Source organism: Ammodytes marinus (genome assembly GCF_949987685.1).
Source record: "Ammodytes marinus genome assembly, chromosome: 1".
NCBI classification, from domain to species: Eukaryota; Metazoa; Chordata; class Actinopteri; order Uranoscopiformes; family Ammodytidae; genus Ammodytes; species Ammodytes marinus.
Genome location: NC_137230.1, coordinates 21897108 through 21923105, shown reverse-complemented (window position 1 = coordinate 21923105; position 25998 = coordinate 21897108). Strand labels below are relative to the sequence as shown.

General features: G+C 39.6%; 3 protein-coding genes across 4 annotated transcripts in view; 2 read left to right on the top strand and 1 right to left on the bottom strand.

The window, feature by feature from the left end:
• Window positions 1-38: 38 nt before the first annotated feature.
• On the bottom strand, window positions 39-3988 carry LOC307250803 (ATP synthase F(0) complex subunit C3, mitochondrial-like). 2 transcript variants are annotated; one of them, XM_080028011.1, is made up of 5 exons: window positions 3949-3988; window positions 3553-3652; window positions 2468-2539; window positions 859-1058; window positions 39-396 (listed from the first exon to the last, which is right to left on the bottom strand). In XM_080028011.1, the coding sequence occupies exons 2-5, from the start codon at window positions 3589-3591 to the stop codon at window positions 282-284; spliced, it is 426 nt and encodes a 141-aa protein (XP_079884137.1). In that variant the 5' UTR covers window positions 3592-3652; window positions 3949-3988; the 3' UTR covers window positions 39-281. The 2 variants fall into 2 exon arrangements, with proteins under 2 accessions (XP_079884137.1, XP_079884138.1); XM_080028012.1 differs by having other exon boundaries at window positions 3878-3951.
• A 2069-nt stretch (window positions 3989-6057) lies between these two features.
• Window positions 6058-8832, top strand: rrad (Ras-related associated with diabetes). Its single transcript, XM_080026621.1, has 5 exons — window positions 6058-6120; window positions 6425-6825; window positions 7452-7525; window positions 7650-7854; window positions 8108-8832. The coding sequence occupies exons 2-5, from the start codon at window positions 6453-6455 to the stop codon at window positions 8383-8385; spliced, it is 930 nt and encodes a 309-aa protein (XP_079882747.1). The 5' UTR covers window positions 6058-6120; window positions 6425-6452; the 3' UTR covers window positions 8386-8832.
• Window positions 8833-9895: 1063 nt separating this feature from the next.
• cdh16 (cadherin 16, KSP-cadherin) overlaps window positions 9896-25998 on the top strand; it is a gene marked incomplete at both ends in the record, with an annotated part of 29868 nt that continues 13765 nt past the window's right edge. The window contains 9 exons of the mRNA XM_080028422.1: window positions 9896-9940; window positions 10063-10161; window positions 11787-11921; window positions 12246-12375; window positions 14350-14508; window positions 15367-15563; window positions 23885-24010; window positions 24749-24899; window positions 25750-25962. Coding sequence (XP_079884548.1) covers window positions 9896-9940; window positions 10063-10161; window positions 11787-11921; window positions 12246-12375; window positions 14350-14508; window positions 15367-15563; window positions 23885-24010; window positions 24749-24899; window positions 25750-25962 — 1255 coding nt within the window. The remainder of the gene's footprint in view (window positions 9941-10062; window positions 10162-11786; window positions 11922-12245; window positions 12376-14349; window positions 14509-15366; window positions 15564-23884; window positions 24011-24748; window positions 24900-25749; window positions 25963-25998) is intronic.

The following is a 25998-nucleotide window of genomic DNA, read 5'->3' as shown; positions in this document are numbered from 1 at the left end:
AAAAAACACCACCATTTACAAATGTACAAAACACACAATGAATTAAACGTTTTATTACTGTTATTGGGTGCACATATGTTAACAAAAACATTTGATTAAATATACAATATAGCTTAATGGCAAAGCCATCCTTTCTTACATCTTGTGTGATGTTTTAAGAAACACCAATGAACAAGAATATGTAACATGATATATGTTGACATCATACTATTCAAGGGCATCTCAAACTGCTAATTCTTGTTAACATTGCGATGTATTTTCACAGCAACTGCCCGCCAGGTTTACATGGCGAACAGAATAAGGAATGCAACCATCAGACAGAAAAGACCCATGGCTTCAGACAGAGCGAAGCCCAAGATGGCGTAGGAGAACAGCTGCTGCTTCAGAGAGGGATTCCTGTGGAGAAAGAGAGAGGCAGCTGAGATAAGTTCAGGAGGTGCAAAAGGTTAAAAATGCAATTGCTGTGACATTTCAGGGAGTAGAAAAAAATCCTTTTTCTCCCAACATTTTTTTTTTTTTTTTTTTTTTTTTTTTAATCACAACATTTCTACAGTTAATCGAATAACAGCAAGCAATTTAAAAAAAGAAACGTTGCGTGATATGCTCCGACAAATTAATCGCGATTAATGCGTCAACGATGACAGCCCTAATTGTAACCTAAATTCATAATTCCTCACACTTAAAATTTAAGTTAAATAAATGTTTCGACCATTTAAAATCAAGTATATCTTTGTAAGTTTCGGAATGTGGCAGTTACTATTATTTTTTTAAATGCATTGGTTATGACAGGGTTGTTAAGAGATGTGTAACATTCCATAAACAAAGTCATAACATCACCGACATGTTTTCTAAATTTACCTGGCATATCCAATAATAAGGCTGCCGAACACAGTTCCAATTCCAGCTCCAGATCCAGCCACTCCCACGGTGGCAGCTCCTGCTCCAATGAACTTTGCAGCAGTGTCGATGTCACGGCTCACAGCGCTAGTCTGGAAGCACCGCAATGCCACCTGCTGCTGGGAGGATAGGAAACTCTGAGGTGCCAGGAGGGAGGCAGTCTGAAATACAACACATAGGGGAGGTAAGTACAAAACAGAACAGTACAGAATCATTAAGCATCTCTAAAAAAAAGTGTATTTCTAAAACATAATCAGTTTTCATTAGATCCTCTCATTGTTATGGGATGTAAAATGTCTTTGTTTTATCTAATAGCACACATGATGGTCCACTGCAGTGACCTCTCAATTTACACTCCACAACTTTGGCCAATACAGTTTTACAAACATAAATTAAGAGATGCAATCAGTGACATTTCACTAACTCCTCTTTGCACAAAATAACCTTTAATATACCTCGATGTTAGTCACTTTTTTATTTTTTTTGGGCATTTTTATGCTTTATTGATAGTGCAGAGAGACAGAGGTGAAACGGGGCAGAGAGGGGAGTGACATGCAGAGCAGAGAACGACCGCGGGTGGGAATCGAACCCGGGTCTGCTGCTGGGCCCAGCCCGGGAGGGGGCGCCTTACCAACTGAGCTAAAGGCGCCCCCGATGTTAGTCACTTTTGTCACCTCACTAGCTGCTGATGTTTCACCTTGCTATTTATCTGGAATACTTAACATTACCAAACCTTGACCCCTGAAACTGTCTCCACTACGTTCCAGAAAACTTGAGGTCTGCTGCAACTCTCAGCTCTTTTAAATCAAGTCTGAAGACTTTTCTGTTTCCATTTTAACCTGCAATTTTTATTTTATTTAAATGTTTTATTTCTACTCATTAGCTTTTAAATATTTTATTTCTATTCATTCACTTTTCTAATGTGTATTATGTATTTTAATCTTGCCCCTGTAAAGCACTTTGAATGGCCTTGTGTCAATTGTGCAATATAAATAAACGTGCCTTGCCTTACGTACTTGATTCAGATTCTCCAGAACCTAGAGTGAACATCAGCGTTGCTAGAAAAGTGGAAACCTCACATACTAATGCAGAATTGGCATTGCATTTGTTACAATGTTAGCAACCTTTGTGTCGCTAATGTTGGAAGCATAGTCTAGCTAGCTATAGCAAAAGTTATTGTACGCAAACATCAGCATTGCGTTTGCTGACAATTTAAAAACAGCCAATGTTATTCCTCAAAAGGAAACTTTTATTGTAAGACTTACATCTTTTAATCCTATCATCACTTTGCCAGTCTGTTTTTGTTCTTATTGGCAGCATTAAACCTGCCAATGTAAACTGTAGTAGATATAAGTAATGTATTAGCTATGGGCAGGATATTTGTTAGGGAGTTTCAAAAATACGATCTTGCTGCATTGAAATGTAAAGACGTATTTGTATTTGTCTTGCCACTGTATGTGAGAAACAAGGGCAATGGGAACAGCAAAGGAGCTTGGTGAAGCTTCAGAGTGTCCCCTCCATTCAAATCTAATACATCTGGTATTATTCACATTACTAAATAGGCGCTCACCTCTGCTTTCCTGGCATCTGAGACTACTGCTGCTGAGAGTGGTCTGTAAAGAGCCCGGGATCCAGCACGGACCTGTATCAAGACAGTAAGACACATCAGTTATGCCGAGTTCCCTTTACAGCAGGATATATTGACATATGTCTGTAGTGGCTAGCTTTAATTTTTCAGCAAAAGCAAACCATTTTTCAACTTGAACATGGGAATCAGGTTTACTTGCACATACAACAAATTTTCTGTGGTCTGATGGTGCACACAACATACAATAAACAAAGAACATGAGTCAAGGCAAGTACAATGATATAGAACATTTCCAATATAACAATAAAGAGAAAAGCCCAAATATCTTTCAAAAAATTAGAGCTGTACAATTGCGCAGGAGTGAACATGAGCAGCTTGCAGACGGATAATGATGTATTACTGTAACACAAGGATTGTTTTACGTTATTAAAAGGTGCTCCGAGGAACTTTCAGTTTGTGTTCATTCTTGCATCCCCTTTGGACTAAAGCAGTAGTGTTTTTACTACACCAGCTGTTCCTGGGTGTGCATACCCATGAAAAAGGCATTTAGAAAAGCTATATAAATATAGAACTGATGGTCTTGTTTGCAGTTACATGTAATTCATTAATTAATCATAAGAGGGAAAATTAGACTGTTTAAGAAATATGTAAAAGTAGCACCTTTAATATTGCATGTATATGGGAGCCTACACGAGTAATTAAGGCTGGTTTTCAATTAACTACAGTATAACCTTGTAATTTATAGCACACCTATTCATATTAGCCTTTATTATAGGATGGATTAAATGGTTTACATGGGGATACAGTGGATAGGCTGAGGTCTGTCCTGAAAATGTTCAAAGGACGCCCTTGCAGGTGCGAACACCAGCTGACTTTAGCATTGGGTCAAAGACGGCTAACCTCACATAGCTGCTGAGTGGTAGTGTTAGCAGGCCACGTTATTCTAACTGCTGATTGTGTTGCCTCCTAGTTCTAACCAACACAACCTTAAACCTGCCTTAACTTTCACAAGGGCAAGCACAGTTGCAAAGTGCATATGAAGCGGTTATCTCCATTCATTCACTCACCAGAGAGGGCGTGGAGACGAACTTAGCACAGGCATACATTGCGAAGAGAAGTGGTGGTCAGGTCAACCGAAGGAGCTGGCGTGGATTCAGTGTTTACTGTCTGGAAAAGAATAACACGAACACAGCAATGAACGGGTTAAGTTAGTTTACTCTGTTAACAGTCTGCTAAATGACAAAGTACAGAGTGTGCAAAGTAAAGTGGACACGCACAACACAGGTAAGGTCAAGATTAGCTGTAAAACGAGCAATGTCGCTAAAAAGGAGCTAGTGGGACATGCAGAGGACCCGAGCAATACTGTGTAGGTTAATATAGCTACATATATACCGAGTTAAACGGAAGCTTCCCAATTAAATATAATACAGGCTCGGTTTGGGACAGAGGAGGTTAGCTCTCACCGGTTTGTAGTAGAGGTCGAAGACGCGAAGAGTATGCGCATGCGCATTGATACATTAAAGGGTTGACATCCGGTTTCCTGATTTTAGTGCAGAGCTGCCATCATAGATAGAAGATTGTTACTTTGCATAGGATGTGCGTACTGCCTGGAAAAAATACATTCTGTTGGCTACCTGTAGAGTAACACAAATTCAGCCCATGTTATGTCCTGCCCCATTTAGAGACAATCTGAGAAAATACTTAGGCTATTACAGTATACATACCACAAGTGATTTATAATAAAAATGGCATGTACTTAGTGCTTCACATTAGAAAATGAATGGAGTTACCATAACACAGGGATATAATGACACAAGAAAATAGGATGGGAAAATAAAAAAAACTCTTGATAAAATAATCAAAAATAAGATAAAAATAAATTTTAAAAAACGTAATTGGGGTTATTTAAATACAATGAATAAACCTTGTTTTAAAGGACCAAATGTAAACAACTTTTATTTTAGTCCAAGCAGAATATATCTTCCTGTAAGACCACAAGCTCACAGACTCTGCAAAGCTGATATCGGCTTGTATCAGCTTACTGCAGATATATTGGTATCATATAGTCACAATAAATTAAGGTACATGAATGCCAAACTACAGGTTTGATGTAATTTAGACAACCTTTACATAGTGTGTTCAAAAGAGAGCACGACAGCTTGATTCTGTAACATGTTGACCCCCAGAAACAAACAGTATGTGGTAGCTCTCTAAATACAAAATAGAAAAAGTCATTAAATGCAAGAGGATCCAAGACACAAAAAAGCTAACATGCCTTATCTCCAAAGGTAAAGAAAAAACATTTAATCCAGATTTGCACCAAAATAAAACATTTGATTTGTTTATTATTTTATTATGGAGCTATTTACATTTCAAAATATGTGTTCAACTGTAATGCGAGAGACAAAGCCACAAGGGGGCAGCAAAACACCATGCTGAATGTATGATTGTACAGTTCATATCAAACAGTGCTTGTAGAATCTAGTCGCCTACTGTGGTGAAGGGGTTTAGTAGAAATGCATGTCAAATATATATCCTACTGGAGGCCAGGTCAAACATAAAAACACATGCAAGTATAGAGACATTTTACCTGAAATCATTTGGGCTGCTTTAGTAGGCCACCGTTTAAGGGATTTGCCTCTCTGTTAATGTGCTACATAGCCTGGATATGTTACATTAAAAGCATTTCTATTGTTCTGTTACGACATGGCTCAATATGAACAGGCATCAGAGGTCAGGCCTGTCACCTGCATGTGACCAATAACACCTGCAGAATGCAAGGAAATATGGTTTTGCTGCTACACAGCAAGGTGGTGGGTAGAAAGCTAGGGATAGCCTACATGATAAATGAATCCCTGTGTGGAGTCTGAGTGTATTTATAGCATTTTCAATTCCAAAAGCAATTATTTTTATTGCTTGAACATGAGCACAAACATGAATGTGTAGAGTAAGTTGGTATAATTCTCATTGCAACCGAGGTTTAGGCCTGCTATGATGATCAGTCATCAATACTTGTTTCGTTTAGCCATGCAAAATAATGAGAGCAATATTCATACAATTGCAGTGACCTCAACATTGCAGTGACCATGACGCTCAAAACTGATATTCGATAGAGCAAAACAAGCGAGAAGCGACCCATAACGGCATTCGCCTGCGTGCTCTTTGATTTGAGCCCTTATAGGCATAAGACAATTTATCAACATCTGTTAATCAGATGATGCAAATGTGGAGATCCCTCCGTCAGCTCCAGCTGTAGGCTATCTCCTAGATTAATTTAAAATATGTATACCACTCTCTGGCTTCAAGTGGCAAGTGGGCTTCCCCTCTTCAAGGATCCATCTTCTGCCGCCCCCTCAGAGGTAAGCTCTGCTTTGGCGATGCGGAAGGGAGATTCCTCAGCTCTTCCAGTCATACGCCCCCTCCGCTGTATGATGTGACCGTTACGCACCACTATAATAAGCGGAGACGCGATTCTCCGGGGCGAATCCCTGCCGACGTCACTCCCAGTCCCATATAAATAGGCTGAGCAGCGAGTCACGATCAGGATCAGACAAATCTGCTTTTACGGCTTCATCCACTCTTCAAACCAAGGATTATTGGATTACCTTCGTTGGATTTAATTGCCAGTTTACCGAGTAAGTGTCTTTAATACCTATGAGACATTTTAAGCTTTGTATTTCGTTGTCTGTGTCGTTGTGAAGTGGGACAAACACATTGTTGTGGTCGACATTGAAAAAGAGAAAATGTTTAATTTGATATTTGCTTGATTGCAACCTAATATAGGTTTGAGCTTTTCAATAGGCCTATGACTTTAATGTGACATTTTGAATCCACAAACTTTTACACTTCTCTTTTGAGCCTCCCTAAATGTAAATGTGATCGAACACATTTTTTTTGATTGGACCAACACATTTACGCATGTCAAAAATCTATCCACAGATCCTCGGTGGCCTACCTGCAGCATACAATGACTTTGAACAAGGGTGACAAATTGCGGAGCATGGACAAGAGAAGAGGAAGCATGCCGTTCCCCATGAATATACCCAACCTCCACCGGCGGAGCATGCCCGTGGACGACCGGGACCTGCGCGCCACGCTGCCACAGACGGGGCAAACCGACGAGCTGTCCAACCTGCTGCGCTCCACTTCCTACTCCCCGACAGAGCAGCACCTAAGCAGCTGCGCCTCCGACTCCTCCGACTCCGTCATCTCCACCGGCAGCGAAGGGGAATCCCAGGTCTATAAGGTGGTTCTCCTCGGCGAGCACGGCGTCGGCAAATCCAGTCTGGCGCGCGTCTTCGGAGGAGTTGAAGACCCCGGTCACGACTGCGATGAACCAGGTAAATTGGGGATGCTGAGGATGAGTCATCACCTTATACCCAGACTCAATATATCCATGTCTCTATCTATGAAGAAGCACCTTACAATTAGTAACTTGAAAGGTACATAGCTGCTGAGACATTAAGCATCAAAACTTAGAATGCCACTCTCTACTTCTTTACCACCTTTGACCTTTCAAAAGAAACACCACTCAAGCAGAAGAAAAAAAAACATAATTCAAGGATATTTTTAGAGTCAAATAAAGTTTTTCTAATTCAGTATTCTATTCATCATTGAGGAGAGTTATGGTTCTTATTTTTTCAGGCGGGGATGTACATGCATTGATTATTTCTATTTTCATCTGCAGCTAGGCAACAGGCCTGTCCTCAGTAGTAAGGCTGTCAGAAAGACATCTAGAAGCATAATGTGAAGGGAAAATATAAAAGGCCAGTGATGACTTGCTTGAGCACAGGCTTTGATCAACTTTGCGCTTCAACATGAATACTACAAAAGAGAGAAAATGTGCTAAAATCAGTGTGAAGAAAAGCATAGGCCCACACAGACAACAATGATGACTGTGCAGATGAGAGTTGCTTTGCTCCTCATAGTCGATGTGTAACAAAACATTTATTTTTCCCCCTCTTAGGAAACACTTACGACAGATGTATCTTGGTGGATGATGAAGAGGCATCTATTATGCTGTATGACATCTGGGAGCAGGTGAGTTGTACATTAGTATATTGATGCAATGTGTTTCCATTGACATTGATACACACATGTATTATATTAGTAATGGGATCAGCCATGTTTGATGCTAAACTTGATATCTGTTTCTTCCCCGAAGGATAACAGCCAGTGGCTAAAGGAACAGTGCATGAGGATGGGAGACGCCTACATCATTGTGTATTCAGTGACAGACAAATCAAGCTTCGAGAAGGCGTCGGAGCTGCGTATTCAGCTGCGCCGTGCCAGGCAGTCAGAGAACATTCCCATAATCCTTGTCGGCAACAAAAGTGACCTGGTGCGGTCCAGAGAGGTGTCTGTAGATGGTAAGTCAGTATTATTATCTCTCACTTTTGAGCCTTAAATGTGCCACAGATTAGTGATCCTCTAAGTTAATATTATTTTTAAGCTCAGAAGAATGTGGTTATGAAATGTGGTTACTTTAAAAAAAAAATACTTAAAAGCTATATCTTGAGGCTATTCATGATAAAATCTTGACAGAATGGATGTGATCTTTAGTTACATCTTCTCCACAACTAGTACTAATGTCTCTCTTTCTCCACGTGTTCTCTATCGCAGAGGGAAGTGCCTGTGCAGTGGTATTCGACTGCAAGTTCATCGAGACATCAGCATCCCTTCACCACCATGTGCACGACCTATTCGAGGGCATGGTCAGACAGATCCGCTTGAGGAAAGACAGCAAGGAGGAGAACGCACGACGCATGGCCAACTGCAGGCGCAGAGAGAGCATCGGCAAGAAGGCAAAACGCTTTCTGGGCCGCATGGTCGCACGCAAGAACAAGAAGATGGCTTTCAGGCAGAAATCAAAGTCCTGCCACGACCTATCGGTTCTCTGAGCAACAGATGGGCAGGACGGACACTTTGTCTTTGGCCTCTGAAGACCAGCCGCTGTGTGTGTTTTAACACTAACCCTAAAGGACTAATAGAGCTGTACAGAAATATATATTTTTTATTTTTTGGTCACCAACCAAAAGCAAGGACTCTATTTATAATTAATAAGAATGAAAACGCGAATGCAAACATTTGTTTTTATTACATTTTGTGTGTCTGCCTTAAATATGTTGCTGTCATAATGTGATCAGTATGAAAAATCCACAAAGGCGTGTTATTTCTAATTAGTTGCATAGATTGCCTTGCTGTTGGGTTATTGTTGTGCTCCTTTATCGGAGGGGATCGATGTATATATTGTAACATGAATGATGCTGAATACATCAACATACATCTCATTATCCTAAAAGACACAGTAATGGTTCACAGTAGTAGGTCATCTGGAGTCATATTTACTTGAAACGTGGTACGCAGGTTCGTGCTTCGGCCAAGTTACTGAGGACAGATAAGAGAAAACTTCTGCTATTCTATGTTGTTCAATAACATTGAATTCAGGTTGTGAATGTATGCGTAAAGCAATAAGTTATATGTGTCTTGTGAACCTTGACAGCATTGGAAATGTATGTTTTGTTTATGTTTGTTTCCTTTTGCAATAAAATATGAAAAAAAATAACCTTCCTTGCCATTATTGCTAAAGCAAAGTATTTGACAGAATGCTGCTGAAAAATTAGCAAACGTTCAGGAGACTTTACATCCACATGAATATTCATTTGATGCTATCAGTGGAATGGAACCTCACTGGCCATTGGTTTTGTCAGGAAGGAAACATGGTCGTTAAGCATGTTTATCTGAAGGTGTTAACCATTAATCCACCCAAGGAGTACAAGTACACCGTTTTTCCACCCAATTTAAACTCCTTTCACATCTCTCAGACGAAGCACACACAGCATTTGGAGAAGGTAAGATACAAAACGTTTTGCTTAAAACAGGACTAGCATTAAATATATGTTGCTCCTTAACCAATGGCACTTTCTAACCATATTTTATAATCGTCATCATCTGCTGTTGCTGACAAATAGTAGAGCCGAATTTGTTGTTCACAGCAATGGTTTGAATTGGAGTTAGTGGAGTAGTGTGTTACTTATGTGCTTCAGTCAATCATTTGGCACCGCTAAAAAAAACTGTATTTTGTAAACGCCAAGACTCCCATTAAATAAATCCTTGCCTCCAACTTGATCTTAATAGACAAAGGATTTACTCTCAAATGGGGTTTATTTGTCTTCTGTGCTTTTAAAATACAGTGAGGGCTCAGATGTTGCTTTGAAAAAAACTTTGGTAGGTAGCTTTGCATTTCAACGCAGCCTGTCAGACATGTCAAAAACGGTGAAATCTGTGTGTATGAAAGAATTCCTTAGTGGTGAATCAGTAACGTAACAAAACATAAATTGTGTTGATTGTTGGGCTCAGGCCATGTGGTTTAAAAATGCTGTGAAAATGCCACATCATTTACAGGGACTCATGGCTGACAGAGATGCTACACCAATGCTCATCATTACGCTCATAGTAAGATGGTGTCTGCTTTCTCTTGATCACTCTTAACTGTTATACTTTGTTAATTTACAAGAGCAAAATACAGCATGAATATTGTCGCTCACACACGCTTAACACATCTTCTTATTTCTTAGTTGGTGATACTTTGGACATTTGCACCATGCTCTGGGGCAAATGTTAAAATCGGTGTGCCTGAAAACTATGATGGTATTTTCCCATGGTACCTAGCCAAGGTAAGGCATTTGTACTTGAATTTGTAGAAATAATTTTCTTTTGCTGCTCATAACCTACTGATAAAATGAGATCAGTTATTTTTTACAAGTTCCCCAGTCTTACAATATATCCAAATATAACCATGGGAATAAGAGCATTTTGATCTCAATGGAAAATCAGCTAAAATGTCCAATAGTTGATTTACCAAATGACCAAAAAAAGTCAACCAAAAACATCTCCTGCCATAGCCTTTTGAGCCGCTTGACCGTTCAATGGTGAGGCATGCAATGAGAAGACTATCCTTATTCTGTACACTCTTAAGGAAGGTAGAAGCCGGAATACCATCATCCTCCTTTTTCCCCTCCCATCTGCACTTAATGTTAAAGATGTACGAGCACGCTGCCGTCATCGCTAGACTATAATTGGAGTGTTCAAAATGGTTTTCAGGCATCAGGCCTCTGTATTCAGCCTCTCTATTCAGTCTGGATGGCAGGCAGAGGGGGGTTTTGTTCACACATGTCACTCAGACATCCTCTGGATTGTGCAACGGCACAAGTTTCTGGTTCTTTGATTGGTTGCATTGTGACGTCATTGCGTCTTGGATGACACACACATATTTTCAGTAATTATGTTGGATTGTGTGTCATTAAAATTTTAGAATAGTATGTTAATGGTCAGAATGGAGGAATTGAATATTAATATTGTGTCATATATACAAAGGACCTTATAATTGCTTACTACAAGGTTAAAGCTCTTCGTGATAGTGTGTTCATCAGAGAGGGCTAGACTTGTTAGAGTAACCATTCTATCTTGTGCCCACGTAACTTGGCTGAGCCTTTCTGCAAATATTTACAAGGTTATTTAGTCATGGAAGACAGGTTGAATGGCAATAACCAATGGCATGGTTGAAATGCTGGCAAAAGGAAGATTTCAAAGAAAAGTTGCATTTGTACTGTAATACTTTTTACATTGATTTGTCTTCATGTCAGCAAACCCCTTTAAAAAGATTAAGCTACAATATCTTGGTCCATTTCTAAATGCTTTTCAACGTCCCTTCTCTGTCAGATATATTCAGACTGAAGACTAAGCCTTTAAAAGCAAGTTAGAACTATATAGTTTAATTTTACTCCTCAGTTATGTCCTCAAACAGCAATGTAGTTTTTAGCAGACTAGATTAGATTTGTTGGGACTATTTTCAGAAGTGCATTAATATACATGTTGTGTGCTGATGGGTATTTAATGTAGAAAGATGGTTTATGTGGAACTAATACCATGACCATGTCAACAGTAATTATGGAGAATGTCACCCAGCCCCAGCTTATGGTTAATCGATGTGTTTTTGGGAACAAACTACTGTATGTACAGCAGCTTTGGCAACACATACTGTACAATACGCATTTAATGTATCAATTAATTGTTGTTGTAAAATGATCCCATTTTATGTTTCAATTGTGCTTGGTGAACTGTAGTTCATGTTTCTAGTATTTTTCTTCTCAAGGATTTGGAAAAAATAAAAAACTGATGGCTGCAGTGACTACCCTGCTACTCTAGTATTCCTAAACTTTCATATTGTTTGGGCATACTGTTTGATTCTAAACGGGAACACAAACTGATCTTTAATGTGTTTTTCCTCTGTTCTGTACAGCTCCACAGCCTGCCAAGTAATTACAGTGACCTGGTGTTAACAGGGAGCGATGAGGGAATCTTCGGTGTTGACGCACAGTTTCTGTATGCTCTCAAACCACTGGACAGAGAGAAACAGCCGTCTTACTCTCTGCAGGTAGCTATATATTGTATTGTCTATGGCGTCATATCAAAGTAGTCATAGCAATTTCCCATACATGTCTTGTTAAATGAATAGGTTTACCAAATTCATGTATTCAAAATGTGCATAACAAATCAAGCTTTTTATATTCTTATGCATTCATCAAATGAGGCTCAGATCCTCATGTTCAATAATGTATGAAGAATGAATCACTCTTAGATTCTCATGGGAAGGCTGTGTGGAGAATGAGTTATTCAAAGCCCTTACAGAATGTGCTTGTGTGTGTGTGTGTGTGTGTGTGTGTGTGTGTGTGTGTGTGTGTGTGTGTGTGTGCTGCAGGTGTCCTTCAGAACATCAGTGCACCGTCAGAGCTTCACTGTCGAAGTTTGTGTCATTGACAAGAACGACAACGTTCCCACTTTCATAGGAGGGAGCATGAGAGGCAGCGTGCAGCTCGGGCTTCTCAAAGGTGAGGGAACCTTGAGCTCTGATGTGACCGCGTGGCACAGCCTTTTTGCTGTATGAGTCACAGTGCTATTTGTTACATGGAATAAAAAAACTCATTCAATTCTGCCTAAAATATGGAAAACATTACCCTTAACCTCAGTAAAAATGCAATCAATGATGTGGCAAACTGGACTAGTTACATTTCGATTACACTAAAAAGGACTTTTCTGAAAAGGCTTAGCAATCGCATTGGATCAGAAACATTTACAACACACAATGATATGCATGTTTTTTTTTATTCATTAATTTTTTCTGTTTTTGGAAGAGATGAGCTGTTCGCATGTAAAACCTGGATACTGGGTTTGCTCAACCTTTTACAGATAGATTACTTCAGTGGTTCTCAATTATTTTCTGTCATGCCCCCCCTAGGGGACAGAATTTCAAACTGTAAACATAGTTAAGGTGGTGTTTTTTTTATTATTATAGGCCAATAGGCCTTCTGTGATGCGATAACCAATAATTCATTAATGTTATTATTAGTCTACTTGCTTGATTTCTTTTTGAATAGCCTACAGAGACACATGTGGACATTTATTTACTGCAAATCACGGCCTTTTGCGCGGATATGACCATACACAAGCACACATCGTGCTTGCTAGCACTTTTTTTGGGCAGTTGGAAATCAAGGCAGCCCGCGCCCCCCGACAACTCACGGTGCCCCCCCCCCACCATTTGAGAAGCACTGGATTACTTAAAGCCCATCCTACGTGTGGTTTGATGTTGTTCACAAAACCTTCCCGAGACTTTAAGATAAATTCATAATAGTAAACTACTGTACTGTTGCTTGTTGTAGCTTTCTTTCATGTTTTCTATGAGCAATGTATCACTTTAACAGCCTCCTGTACTGTTTTCTTTATATTCTAAATTCCTTAAACTAGCTCTATAATTAAAAATGAATGGCCTTTTTAGATTATTTTATAATTTTGTTTTATGTGCAAATTAGGTGTTTTGTAGCTGGATTATTTTATACCTTGCAAAAAAACTCAATGCATTTAGGCATTTAGGCATTTAGGCATTTAGACGTGGTCAAGACAACATGCTGAAGTCAAACGAGCATCAGAATGGGGAAGAAAGGGGGTTAAAGTGACTTTTAACGTGGTATGGTTGATGGTGCAAGGCAGGATGGATCCATGCTTTCATGTTGTATACGCCAAATTCTGACCCTACCATCTGAACTTCGCAACTGAAATCGAGACCCATCAGACCAGGCAAGATTTTTCCAATCTTTTGTTGTCCAATTTTGGTCTGCCTGTGCGAATTGTAGCCTCAGTTTCATGTTCTGCTACTGTAGCCTATCTGCTTCAAAGTTGGGCATGTTGTGTGTCAGAGTTGGTATTCTGCATACCCTGGTTGTAACGATTTAATGATTATTTCAGTTACTGTTGCCTTTCTATCATCTCGAACCAGTCTGCCCATCCTCCTCTGACCTCTGACATCAACAAGGCATTTTCGTCCAAACAAATGCCGCTAACTGGATATTTTATCTTTTTCGAGCCATTCTCTGTAAACCCTTGAGATGGTTGTGAGTGAAAATCTCAGAAGATCAGCAGTTTCTGATATACAGTACTCAACATAGCCATGTTCAAAGTCACTTAAACCCCCTTTCTTCCCCATTCTGTTGCTAGGTTTGAACTTAAATAAGTTGTCCTGTCCAGGTCTACATGCCTAAATGCATTGAGTTGCGGACATGGCTGATAAGTTATATGTGTTAACAAGAAATGTAACCACTGTACCTAATAAAGTGTATATACCTTTAACCATGCACAAAACCAAACACATTCTTGTCTTTCAAGTTTTGCCTCCTGATTGATACATCCACTATATTGTATCCTTCTATTTCTAGATTAAGAGAGTCAATGTGCTTTGATTTTGTGGATTGGGAGAGCCTGCCTGTAAACATGTTTTTTTTTTACTATGCAACGCCTGTGTCTCTCAGGGATCCCATTCATGCAGGTTGAGGCACTGGATCGTGATGACCGAAACACTGCCCACGCTGAGCTGCGCTTCAGCCTCATGGAACAGACACCAAGAATTCCCTCCAGCCAAATGTTCTTCATCAACTCCATCACTGGAGAGGTTTCCCTCACAGAGGAAGGTCAGTCGCTCGCTCCCAGCCAGTGACTGCAGGGAAAGTATCAAGTTAGTTCTGGCTGCTGGTCCCAAAGATAAGCAACAGAGATGTGTGAACCCCTAATTTTTTAAATCTAAAAATCTCACTGGACTTGGAATGGAACCCTGGTTTTCCTCCTTACCAAAGTCGGTGCAGTTACCATAGTGTGTAACCTACCCAGCTGTCGCTGATTTATTGTGTAGGCTAAAAGACAAACATGAGACATTTTAAAGAAGCACTGCTTAAATACATGATATAAAAATGGCTTTTGGCCAATAGTTATTTTAACACACACACAAACACACACATCGATACAGTAAAGTCCTTTATGCAGGTGCTATTTCTGTAGCCCAGATATTGCCCTTTGTTACAGCTCGGCAGGAGCTGGATGACTTTCACACTTGCCGCTCCCTTCCGGCCCACACTTCCGCTGCTGATTTCAACAGTTGCAATGAAAATTGTCAATTACCTCCTTGATTTTCTACTTTATTTACAGGCCAGCTGTAACTGATGGTTGTGATTACCTCTCTTGTGGGCTTTTTATGTTATTTGCTTTCCATTCTAAGCAAGACATTGAAAATTAAGTGATGAGTACAGAATGGCTCAGATGGGTAAATTTAGCAGGCAATTTGTGTTATGGGGAAATATAATCTGTTTTGGAGTTGTGTTCCCGTAAATAATCATATGGTGTTTGGATAAATGGTTGCCTTTGTTTGACTTTTTATGCCATTAAACACACACAGGCACAGCACAAAAAATAATAGTATACTCATATGCAATTTAACCTAAAATTAAAATAATAATTTTGAAATGAGGTCTTCTCGTATCATCTGCGACCACCAGGAGCCTCTACCCTGGACCCAGAGATGTGTGGCCGTTATAAGCTCTCGGTGATGGTGAAGGACATGGCAGGGAAGGCCAACGCTTTCTTCACCACCGGCATCGTTATTGTTGAGGTGACTGGAAACACCTGGGCCTCGCCGGACCCTGTAAGACTTCAGGAGAACCTCCCAGGGCCCTACCCCATCCCCATCTCACAGGTGAGACAGCAAAACCCGCAAGCACTTTAACACAAATCCACTACTTTAGCATGACAATTGTTTTAACTAGGGCTGTCAAGCGATTAAAAAAATGTATCTAATTAATTACAGGCTCTGTGATTAATTAATCTAAATTAATCGCATACTTATATGACACTTGTATGCCTGTTTATAAACAACTGTATAGGCTACTCTCTCTCTCTCTCTCTCTCTCTCTCTCTCTCCCCCCGTCTCTCGTAACTTCTGCTTCTTGCTAAATGACGACTGTCTATCTTCCACACAACAGACAGCGCTGCACTGCCACAGGTGCGGTGCGCATAGCCTATGCCGACTCATTCACCGTCCTATTCATAGCCAAAAATATTGAGACACACACACACACACACACACACACACACACACACACACACACACACACACAAAGGAGGAAAAAAGACAGGCATATGCCAGCTAGGAAGAGTGAGAGGGGGCGGGTGTCCGTTTGTGGGAGACGATCGCAGATAGCAAACAGAGACACGGAGGAAGATTGAGAGATACTGTTTTGAACCTACATTGTTAATTAGGCACCCACTAAATCAATAATGCACAGACACTGCGGAGAATAACAAAAGACGTATTCCTACCTTCATGCTTATTTGCCCGGAGCAGCCCATAACACATCCATAAAGCCCTCGGCCTCTTTCCCCTGCTTCTTTCTTCGTCTCACCTCTTTTGCACCGGGTCAAAGGGCAATATAAAAGTGCGATTAATCTGCGTTAATTTTTTTAATCGCGTTAATTTTTCTGTGATTAATTAATCGAAATTAACGCGTAAATTTGACAGCCCTAGTTTTAACCCATCCACATTTAAACTGCTTTTACTTATTTGATTTTCTACCATTATCAAGCAATCAACTCGGGTGAAAGTGCAAACTGTTTTTTTAATGCAGTCCCATCTGTCAACTATCATATTACAATGAAACTAACTCAGTCAATAGCCTGGACTGAGTAAAGTAGCATCACATTGCCAGTTGCTGTTTTTAGCGCCCCCTGGGTCCTCCTAAGTGACCGAATACTGAATTATTGATGCCATTCAAATGCCATGGATCCTTTCAGGCTTTCTCCTGACTCAGTCACTTTAACTCCTACACTCACTCACTGAATCTCCCCACCCACCAACCACCACCACCACTATTCAGAGGGGGTATGATACATACCTGGTAGCTTAAAGGCACACTCTACTCTAAAAAAGACTTCACCCACGTAATTTTAGTCACACAACTGACTATGAATATATTATCCATGAAAGAACTCAATTGACAGTCATTCGTATTTATTTATGTTTTTGGCTAAGCCTTCTTAATATCCCGACTGTGATGTAACATCCCAATCTGATTTTGCAAATTTGTTGATTTATTCATCAACATAAATTAAACTGCCTGCTATTTTGATTATCTATTAAATAATCAATCAATAATTTAAGTAATTTTTCAAGCAAAGATGTTTTGGTTCTGTTGCAGCCCTACAAGCCATACAACTTTGTTTAACTTAACTTTGTTTATATTGGAAGAGGCCCAAGGAAGCTGCTGCAGTAACCATGGTGAATATCTGCGGTCATAGGCACATTTTCACATCTGAAGCCGTGAATCAAATACAATTGTGACTATAGTCTTCCCTTCAAAATAGCTCACAGATTCAGTCACTACATCATTGTGGACCACCTCCAAAAAGTTTCTATAGCTTACCTCATCAGTCAATTCTCTGCTTTACAGTTACTGTGCTATCATTTGTATACGAGTGAACACTAGCCTACTGTCCTATGAATGGAGTGGCAACATATTTTAAAGTTTCCCTTTGGTTAAAAGGTTTTTGTAACATGTCCCTGTGTCCGTCATTTGACTGACCTTTTGGTTGTTATAATATGAACCTTATCAGATGTGTGTCTATAAATAACTCACAAGCTCTCAGAGAATTTGCAAAACATGAAGAAAAAAAAAATCAGTGAGCCGTGGCAGTTATTCTTTGTCAGGGCCGTTTTACAAATATAAAGCCTAACTTATTCATTCACGACTGAGCAAACAATTAAGCTTGTAGAGCTGAATTGAATGCATTGTGCAGGCTGTGGCCAGTAGGTACATCACGATAACTCCCACTCCTCCTGTTTTCTCCCACCTCCCCCACACTCGCCCGCCGCCTCTCTTCTCTTCTGTTCTAACAGCCACTTCCACCCACTGGAAACGTGTGGATTCACAAGTGCAGGCACATTTAATTTTTTTGGGCATATTTTTTCAAAGGCCTGTTAAAATCTACAATGAAATCTCTTTGTTTTGTATATCTAATAAAAAAAACATATTACACATCTTGATTCATTTTCATAATTCTAATATCAACTAGAACTGCGAGCAGTTGTGAACGGGGGCCAAGCCTCCCACGCGACTCGGGATCGGGCGTCGTCGTCCGCGGCGCCGGCCCCTCGCTTCACGGAATCCGGGGATGTAAAGTTTTTGAATGTGGGATGTTCAGTGTGGGAGTTATAGCCCCAAACGCGTTTTCTTTGCTTTTTGTGGTTTTGGCGCCCCCTATGGATGACATTCGCAAAACTACGTTAGATAGAAAGATGCAGCTCAATGTACCAAACAAGTGGATGTCAAGTTTTTGAATGTGCGATTTTCGGTTGGGGAGTTATAGCAAAATCAAAATGTCATCCTCTCCATTGTAAAGACACTTTTTTGAATTTTCCCATTTTCCCGCCTAAAGACTTAGAAAATGGCGAAAACAGGCCAAAAAATTGAAAAACTCTTTTTTTTAATAAGTCCGGCCCACATAGAAATTTCTTTCCCATATTTTTGCCATAGGCTCAGGTATGCCCCATGATAGTCTCCCTTCAGTTTCAAGAAAATCCCATTTTTTTTTTTTTTTAAGGAATTTTCGCGAATCTTTAAAGCGCTACCGTTTGGTCTTCCAATGGTCGTAGAAAAATTATTTGACCCACTTTTGCTCGTGGGAGTCGGTAAAGCATAATGCTTTTGGTTTCGTCCAAATCGGGCAAAAACTGTAGGAGGAGTATGTTTTGGTGACTGACACAGTTTTTGCGACGTAGCAAAAAATCTGTCCTATCGCAAATGGGCGTGGCCTATCTCAAAAGATGCAGCTGACTTGTGGGCATCTGTGGATATAAAGTTTTTGACTGTCGGACTTTCGGTGCGGAAGTTATAGCCCAAAACGCCTTTTCCTTTGTTGTAGCGCCACCTACTGGCCGGGATGTCTGAATTTTTTTGTCTGCGTACGGGGTACGGACCTGGATATGCCCTGGAAGTGGCATGTCCCAACCCTTTACGGTTTGGGCTGCAGCACTACTTTTACGCGGAGAAAAATAATAGGAATAATCCCTACAAGAACAATAGGGTTCCCTGCCCCGCAGGGCTTGGGAACCGCGTTGCTCTGCAAAACGCGGTCCCAGCCCTACTCGGGCTTGGCCCCCTAATAAATAACATCCGTTCTAATATATGTAAATGAGGCTATGTGGAAATATATTATCCCTGAGGGAATTTCCTCAGTGTTTCCGCTTTCTAATGAAAAATGTGTCAAGGGAGTGAGAAACGAAGCCATGGCTGATGCATCCCTGGACCATCTTTTATGAAAACCATTACAGTTAGAATGTAAATCACACCAAACTGCATTGGGTTAACATGGAGGTTCACTTGGGGGAAGCCTTGTTTGAGTGATTGTACTGCTGTTCTCAGTGGGTGGTGGGACTAACCGCTGTTATTATGACATACAGAAAGAGTCATGCGTGTTCAAAGGGCCCACTCTATTAAAAAACATTCACCCTCCCCTACTGTCTCAGTATAAATGGAGCAGTCATGGCCACATCTACTCATCTGTAGAAAACGTTGTCTTTGTCTTGTCAACAACATTTTGACAGATGCTAAGGCAAATCTGCTGCCTGCTTGGTGTACTTAATGCATTTTTGCCATCATCCTTCTCTGTGTAACATTCAGTTATAAAACCAGAGATACAGTAAGCCCAGATTGCTGTTGTGATCAATTTGACTGATTCTTCTGCAATCAGATAGTGAAACGCTTGTGCTGTTATGTTTCCATATGAAATCCAGACATTTGTTATCAGTCGAGTTTTGCGTCCCGGAGTCTAGGGAGGTTCATTTCCATCTGTTATTTATTGAATGATTTTGATTGCTTGCCCCAAAACTTTGATTATGTGATGCAATCAGTAGAACTACTTGAACTTAGTAATGCAATCAGTTGAGGACTTTGGAGAGAAAGAGAGGCAAGGCTCTTGACTGCATTGAATTGTCAGTTCCTACCGTCAAATGGAATCTGATTATTTGTTGCAGAATTAGTTTGAGCCCCACTAGACCTTCGTCATTCCCTCTTACTCATTGTTCATTTGCAATTGCACAAGCACTACAGCTTACGTTAGTCATCAGAGGTGATCTCATATTGGTGTGAATAATGACATTAAAGCTGCTACAATCAATATTTCTTTGTCAATAAATTGGTCAAGTGTAATGTGAAAAGAGACATAACATGACATAATGGCTCATAATGACGCAGTTCTCCTTGGCTGTACAGACCATTCTGGCTTCTTTCAGCTCATTGTTATATGACCAGACACTGTTTTGGTTCACTCCTCTCATCAGTGTTTTCCACGAAAAAGCTCTAAAAACACACTGTACACAAACAATACAAAGCCTCAGCTCTACAAAACTGTATTTCCCAGTATGACAGTGTTTACAAACTGGTGTCGCCCCCAACACAGGAGCTCAAGAAGCGGCCATGAAGTGGTTCAGTTGTTGATTCTACTGCTGAGATCACAGAAGGCTATACCTCATTTAGATGCACCGACAGTGTTATTGTAATTAGACTTCCTCATGGGGGCGACAGCAGTTACGCACTATAGCTTTAATAAGATGATGATAACAACTTGTTTAGGCTGCACCCAAGTGGATGTACCCAAAATCCATTATTGCAGTTTTAATATTTAAACTCCCAACAAGGCAACTCTTCCTTTGTTTATGTCTCTTAGGCCTACTTGTGTTTGGCCCGTCCATGCAAAAAACACAGTTTAATCATATCTATTCCCCTGCTATATCCAAAAATAATCATGTCAGTATCAATATATTATCATATATTTTATAGCAAGCAACTATTTGACATTTTTGCTTTTAGAATGGACTGAAGCTATTAACCTTCAGTGCATCTTAGGCCCTTTTTGGTACATTTTGGTTTTTCATTTCACAACTGCTGAGGCTGTGTTCATGCAAATGGCTTCATATTTGGTCAAGGCTAATGTTTTCTGACCAATTTATGAATTGTATCCTCAATTCATTAATTTACACAATAATGCACTGTATATTAATTTTCCTCACACTCAGCCTCCTTGGCCAAATAAGCGCCTCATTGACTCCCATTCAAACGACATTTTTTGACCCTTCTGCCAATAGCTGATAGAAACCAGATTTTTTTTGTTTTGTTTTATTTCTTTGCACTAATGTCTTGAAAATTTAAATTTTTTGTGTTTTTTTTTAAATTGCATCGGTTTTCTCTCATATACCATTGGTTTTAATTACAGGCTGAGATTTAATATTGCTCTCCTCTGCTACTAGCCACTGCAGGCCACATGAATAAATTGTTTCAGCTGAAATGCTCTCTCTGTATTCTTAGTGATGGCATAGTATAGTATAGATGTGTTTTTCGACAAATAAGTGTGTGTGCGTGTCTGTGTGTGTATCCAAACACAGACACTCAAATTCACATAGAGAAAAACAGTTCAGTGTAAATCCATAAAAACTGCATGTGTTGATCCCATGGTCAATTGAGGTTAAATACATGAATTTGGTAATATTAGACATTCATCCTGTTCTTATAGCTTGAAATTTTACATTTTTACTATTTTACAGCTGATGCGTGAATTTCATCCTTATAGGCCTGAAGAGCAAAGATACCCCTAGTGGAAACGAGGGAACTGTGATTCATTTTGTATTGTTATCAGTTGTAAAGGCTATAGGCAGGACTTAATTCATAAAACATCTGAAAAAATCATAAAAATATAAAATTTCAAGTTATAAGAGCAGGATGAATGTGTAATATTACCATATTCACAAACTTATCCTCAATTAACCATGGGATCGAAACATGCTGTTTTCATGGATTTACATTGAGCTGTATTTCTATGTGAATTTCACTATCTGTTATTTGATACACACACAGGCACACATATTCACAAATACATATTTGTTGAAATACACATATACACTACTCTATGCTATTATGAAGAACCCAGACAGGGCATGTTATCTCAAATAATGTATTCATGTGGCCTGCAGTGGCCTAAGTAGCAAGGGAGTGCAAATTTACATTTTAGCCTGTAGTTGAAACACTGGCATATGTGTGAAATTAGCAACAACTAGTAAAAAACACAAAAAATGGAAAATGTCAAGACATTAGTACAAGGAACCAAAAGAATAATAAAAAAATCAGTTTCTCTCATCTTTTGGCAGCAGGGTCAAAAAGTGTGGTTTTAATAGAATTCTGTGTGCCGTACAATGGCCCTTAATGGAGGGCACATTTTAAATCTTAAATAGCAAAAAGAATAGAAATGCATTCAAATCAATTTCATTGCACACTTTTTACATCTATCACACTCTTATAATCCCCCTCAAAAAAATCCAATTCTGACTAATTATTTAGCTTTTAATTGATATTTTGTGTTTTTCCATTAAAAAAAACGAGTGACTTTTTCTAAAACAACTGGAATTTAAAGGGTTAAAATCCTTAAAATAAAGATGAATATGGTTTGTATGGTGAGGACTCGAGTTGAAAAATACAGTTATAAAAAAAAATTGGTGGAAAAATACATTCATGTTATTTGTATCTACATATCAATCCAAAGTGACATCTTAAGCGCCGAAGGAGGCTGAGTGTGAGTCTTTTTTTAAATCTTAGATATAAAAAAATATAAAAATGCATTCAAATCAATTTCATTGCACATTTTTTACATCTATCACACTCTTATAATCCCCCTCAAAAAAATCCAATTCAGACTAATTATTTAGCTTTTAATTGATATTTTGTGTTTTTCCATTAAAAAAAACGAGTGACTTTTTCTAAAACAGCTAGAATTTAAAGGGTTAAAATCCTTAAAATAAAGATGAATATGGTTTGTATGGTGAGGACTCGAGTTGAAAAAGAAAGTTATAAAAAAAAATTGGTGGAAAAATACATTCATGTTATTTTTATCTACATATCAATCCAAAGTGACACCTTAAGCGCCGAAGGAGGCAGAGTGTGATTTTTTTTAAGGATGCACTGAAGGTTAATTGATTATCAATCTAGTTGCAGACTAATGTTATGTTAATCAACAAACAGTTTCAGCTCTCATATTTTAGTATTTCCTGAAATTGTGTTTAGCACACGGCATTGCACTCTTTTCTCCAGTCTGTAGAATCTTGGAGAAAAGCACACATAAACATGAGGCCCACAGTTCACACACAGGCTATCTTTGGAAGACAGAGCGTGTGCTCTGCAAAGTCAACCACTGACAGAAGCAAAACAGATGACTTCATAGATGTTTTGCATGGAACATTGTGCAGAGCAGTGGGCTGATCATTAATCATCCCTTTTAGCGTATCTTTTTAAAGTTCTGAGGTCTGGAAACACACCATTACACTGAAAGACAGAGCCAGCTGTGTGAAGCAGCTCTGTGTATACAAAAGCATAGCGTTTGGGCAGCCATCTCCAAAGCAAGGGAGGAGTGTGTGACAGTGTGTTGAGGAGATACACATGTCCTTGGTGTGCATCAGCTGTGCTTTCGGCTGGCCCCTCTCCTTGTTGGGTGCTGTGTGATGACTAGTTGGGCCCTTTCAGCCCCAGTGCACAGTGCTCTGTCAAGGGCTGTAAAGCAGAGTGGAAAATTCCCTTCAGGCTTCAGAGTTAGTTTTGGCTGTGTTCTCTGTTCCACATCATTGTCAGTGCATTTGGTTGGCTCCTTATAATGTAAATAAATGGAAGCTTAGCTTTGTTCTATGCATCATGCAGGCTCTGCTGTTGTTGTGTAGCTATCGAGGTTTACACTGCAATGCATTGTGTATTGTAAAAATTAGTAAAGGGTTAAAAATATTATTCATGTTTTTGGTTATTAAAGCATGTTTACTCTAGATTAATTTCAATCTATGTGTACGGAATCTAGAGCATATGAAAGCTTCACTTTTTGAATTAAATTATAGGAAAAAAATTACTTTGCATTGAATGATATTCTAATTTGTTTAGATGCAACTGTATATTCAGAAAAAAAACGTTGTGTTGTTTGTGTGTATGCTTGCAGGTCAAATGGAGTGGAAGTCAGACAGAATACAGTTTGGAGGGGGAGTTTCCAGAGATGCTCTTCACCATCAGCAGAGAAGGAGTAATTTATCTCAACGCCCCCCTGGACAGGGAGACACAAGATCAGGTCTGTATAACTGCAGGCATAACATCTCCAGCATCTACTAATCTATTAATAATCAATGGGAGTGTATGATTACTGTTATTATCGTTCCTAAAAGGACATACTTACTCTGGTACAACTTTTTTAAACAAAGCTGAGCCCTGAGCACAGCCAAGTGTTAAACCCAACTGAGGGAACAAGCCAAACCCTGTTTTGCATGTGTTCTTTACTGATAATTTAATGGAAAGGTCGAAATTGATATATCAGCCTGGTGCTTTTTGGTTTTACTTTAGCATGTATTTGACACAGACTTTTCTGGAAATTGAAACATATTGGTAGTTGTAAAAGGTACATATCACCTAGCTTTTCTACTTTTTTCAGAAGAAAAAGAGTCAAATATGGAACACACATTAGCTTGTTTTTCTGTTCTGCTCCTCCTAGTGATTGAAGGTTGTAGATGAATTTTAACAATGTGATTACAATTGATGACTTCAATGCCCAATGTTCCTTGTCTGCAATCACTCTTATTTTCTTTACGAGTTATGGTGCTGATGGAGCCTTTTAACATGTATGAGCTTTGAGCCCCGATGAATGTGATCATTTCAGAGATGCTTTTTCAGGCAGGTTGTTTCTCACTCTCGTCCATCAATCCATATGAGTTACCAGTTTAACAGATTACAGGACCAATTCATCCTTTTCAGTAAAGCAGTAGATAAGTATACTCTGAACACCAACGGTTTGTTTTTCTCTTTGCCTTGTCAGTTCCAGATCAGCATTGTGGTTGAGCGTCCAGACGGCAGAGAGATTGCCAAGCCTGTGGAGTTGAGGGTGATGGTGGGCGACGCCAATGATAACAGACCCACCTTTCCCCAGGCGCAGTACCATACAGTGGTCAAGGAACTTGCTGCTCGAGGTAACTGACAGCTACCTATTAGTTTATTTTTTAGTCATGTATTTTAGCAGTCCCAAAAAATGTTTGAGATGCAATGACTGCTACTCTTCTGCAACGTGTGGGAGAAAATACTGTTGGGAACTGCCCTGACATATCAGTTTACAGAAGGATGTTTATGTATTTGCTTCACAGACAATGTTTCCACCTGAAAATACCTTGGCCAAATGAACACTATCATTAAAATGCTCTACATAGTCTCACCACCTTAAATTTCCCATTACTACATGAAACAACACAGTGAGACCTCTGGGGATTCCTTTGTCACTTTTGCACTATAATGGGAATATTCTTTTACAACAAGGCAGAGGAAACACTGGCTGGAACGGAAGTTTCAGCGATGAAATGGCTTACAGTGCCAGATACCTTTTTGTGAAAGCATATTGGGACTTTAGCCAGGACTCAGGGGGGAAGCACCAGCACTTCCTACCCGGGCTCATAAAATGCAGTGTGCTGTGACATATGAGGTCCCGGCAATAAAAGCTTTTCTGTTGATGCTTTAAAACGCTTGATTCTGGGAAACGAATTTGATTGGACAATCTATTAATCTAAATGGGATCAAGAGAGTGAGTATTAAATGAGAAAGCTATTGTTATTACAGTATGTCCTCCCTACCCCCTTATTCCCATTCACTTTAAGTTATGTTGCTGCATTACAGGGAACACTGAAAACGTATGTGAAATGTGAAGTCATCACTGACAGTTTTTTGTATTTGTATTAAAGGATTTAGAAAACAATCTTATCATCTTATGACTCTAAATTGACTAGATGAGTTTACCTGTGACTGATTGTATTGATGTGTCTTCCCACCCAGGTACAGAAATTCTGACGGTGCAGGCAGCCGATAATGACGACCCCAAGACGGACAATGTGCGGATCTTCTACCGTTTAGTAGGACAGATTCCAGAGAGTCCTCGTGCCCTCTTCAGAGTGGACCGTGACTCGGGGGTCATCTCTGTACAAGCCGACAGTATGGAGGGCACAGCACCTCAATACACCCTCACTATCACTGCTGAAGATGCCAAAGGTGAGTTTTGGATCCAAGCAAAATACCAGCCTTTCA

Excerpts from the sequence above, each read along its gene's own strand:
- LOC307250803 (XM_080028011.1), bottom strand. The coding sequence starts at position 3,591 with ATGTATGCCTGTGCTAAGTTCGTCTCCACGCCCTCTCTG. Across the intron at positions 2,540-3,552 it reads TCGTCTCCACGCCCTCTCTG|GTCCGTGCTGGATCCCGGGC; the intron begins GTGAGTGAATGA and ends GTCTTGATACAG. Across the intron at positions 1,059-2,467 it reads CAGATGCCAGGAAAGCAGAG|ACTGCCTCCCTCCTGGCACC; the intron begins GTGAGCGCCTAT and ends GTTGTATTTCAG.
- rrad (XM_080026621.1), top strand. The coding sequence starts at position 6,453 with ATGACTTTGAACAAGGGTGACAAATTGCGGAGCATGGACAAGAGAAGA. Across the intron at positions 6,826-7,451 it reads TCACGACTGCGATGAACCAG|GAAACACTTACGACAGATGT; the intron begins GTAAATTGGGGA and ends TCCCCCTCTTAG. Across the intron at positions 7,855-8,107 it reads CAGAGAGGTGTCTGTAGATG|AGGGAAGTGCCTGTGCAGTG; the intron begins GTAAGTCAGTAT and ends TCTCTATCGCAG.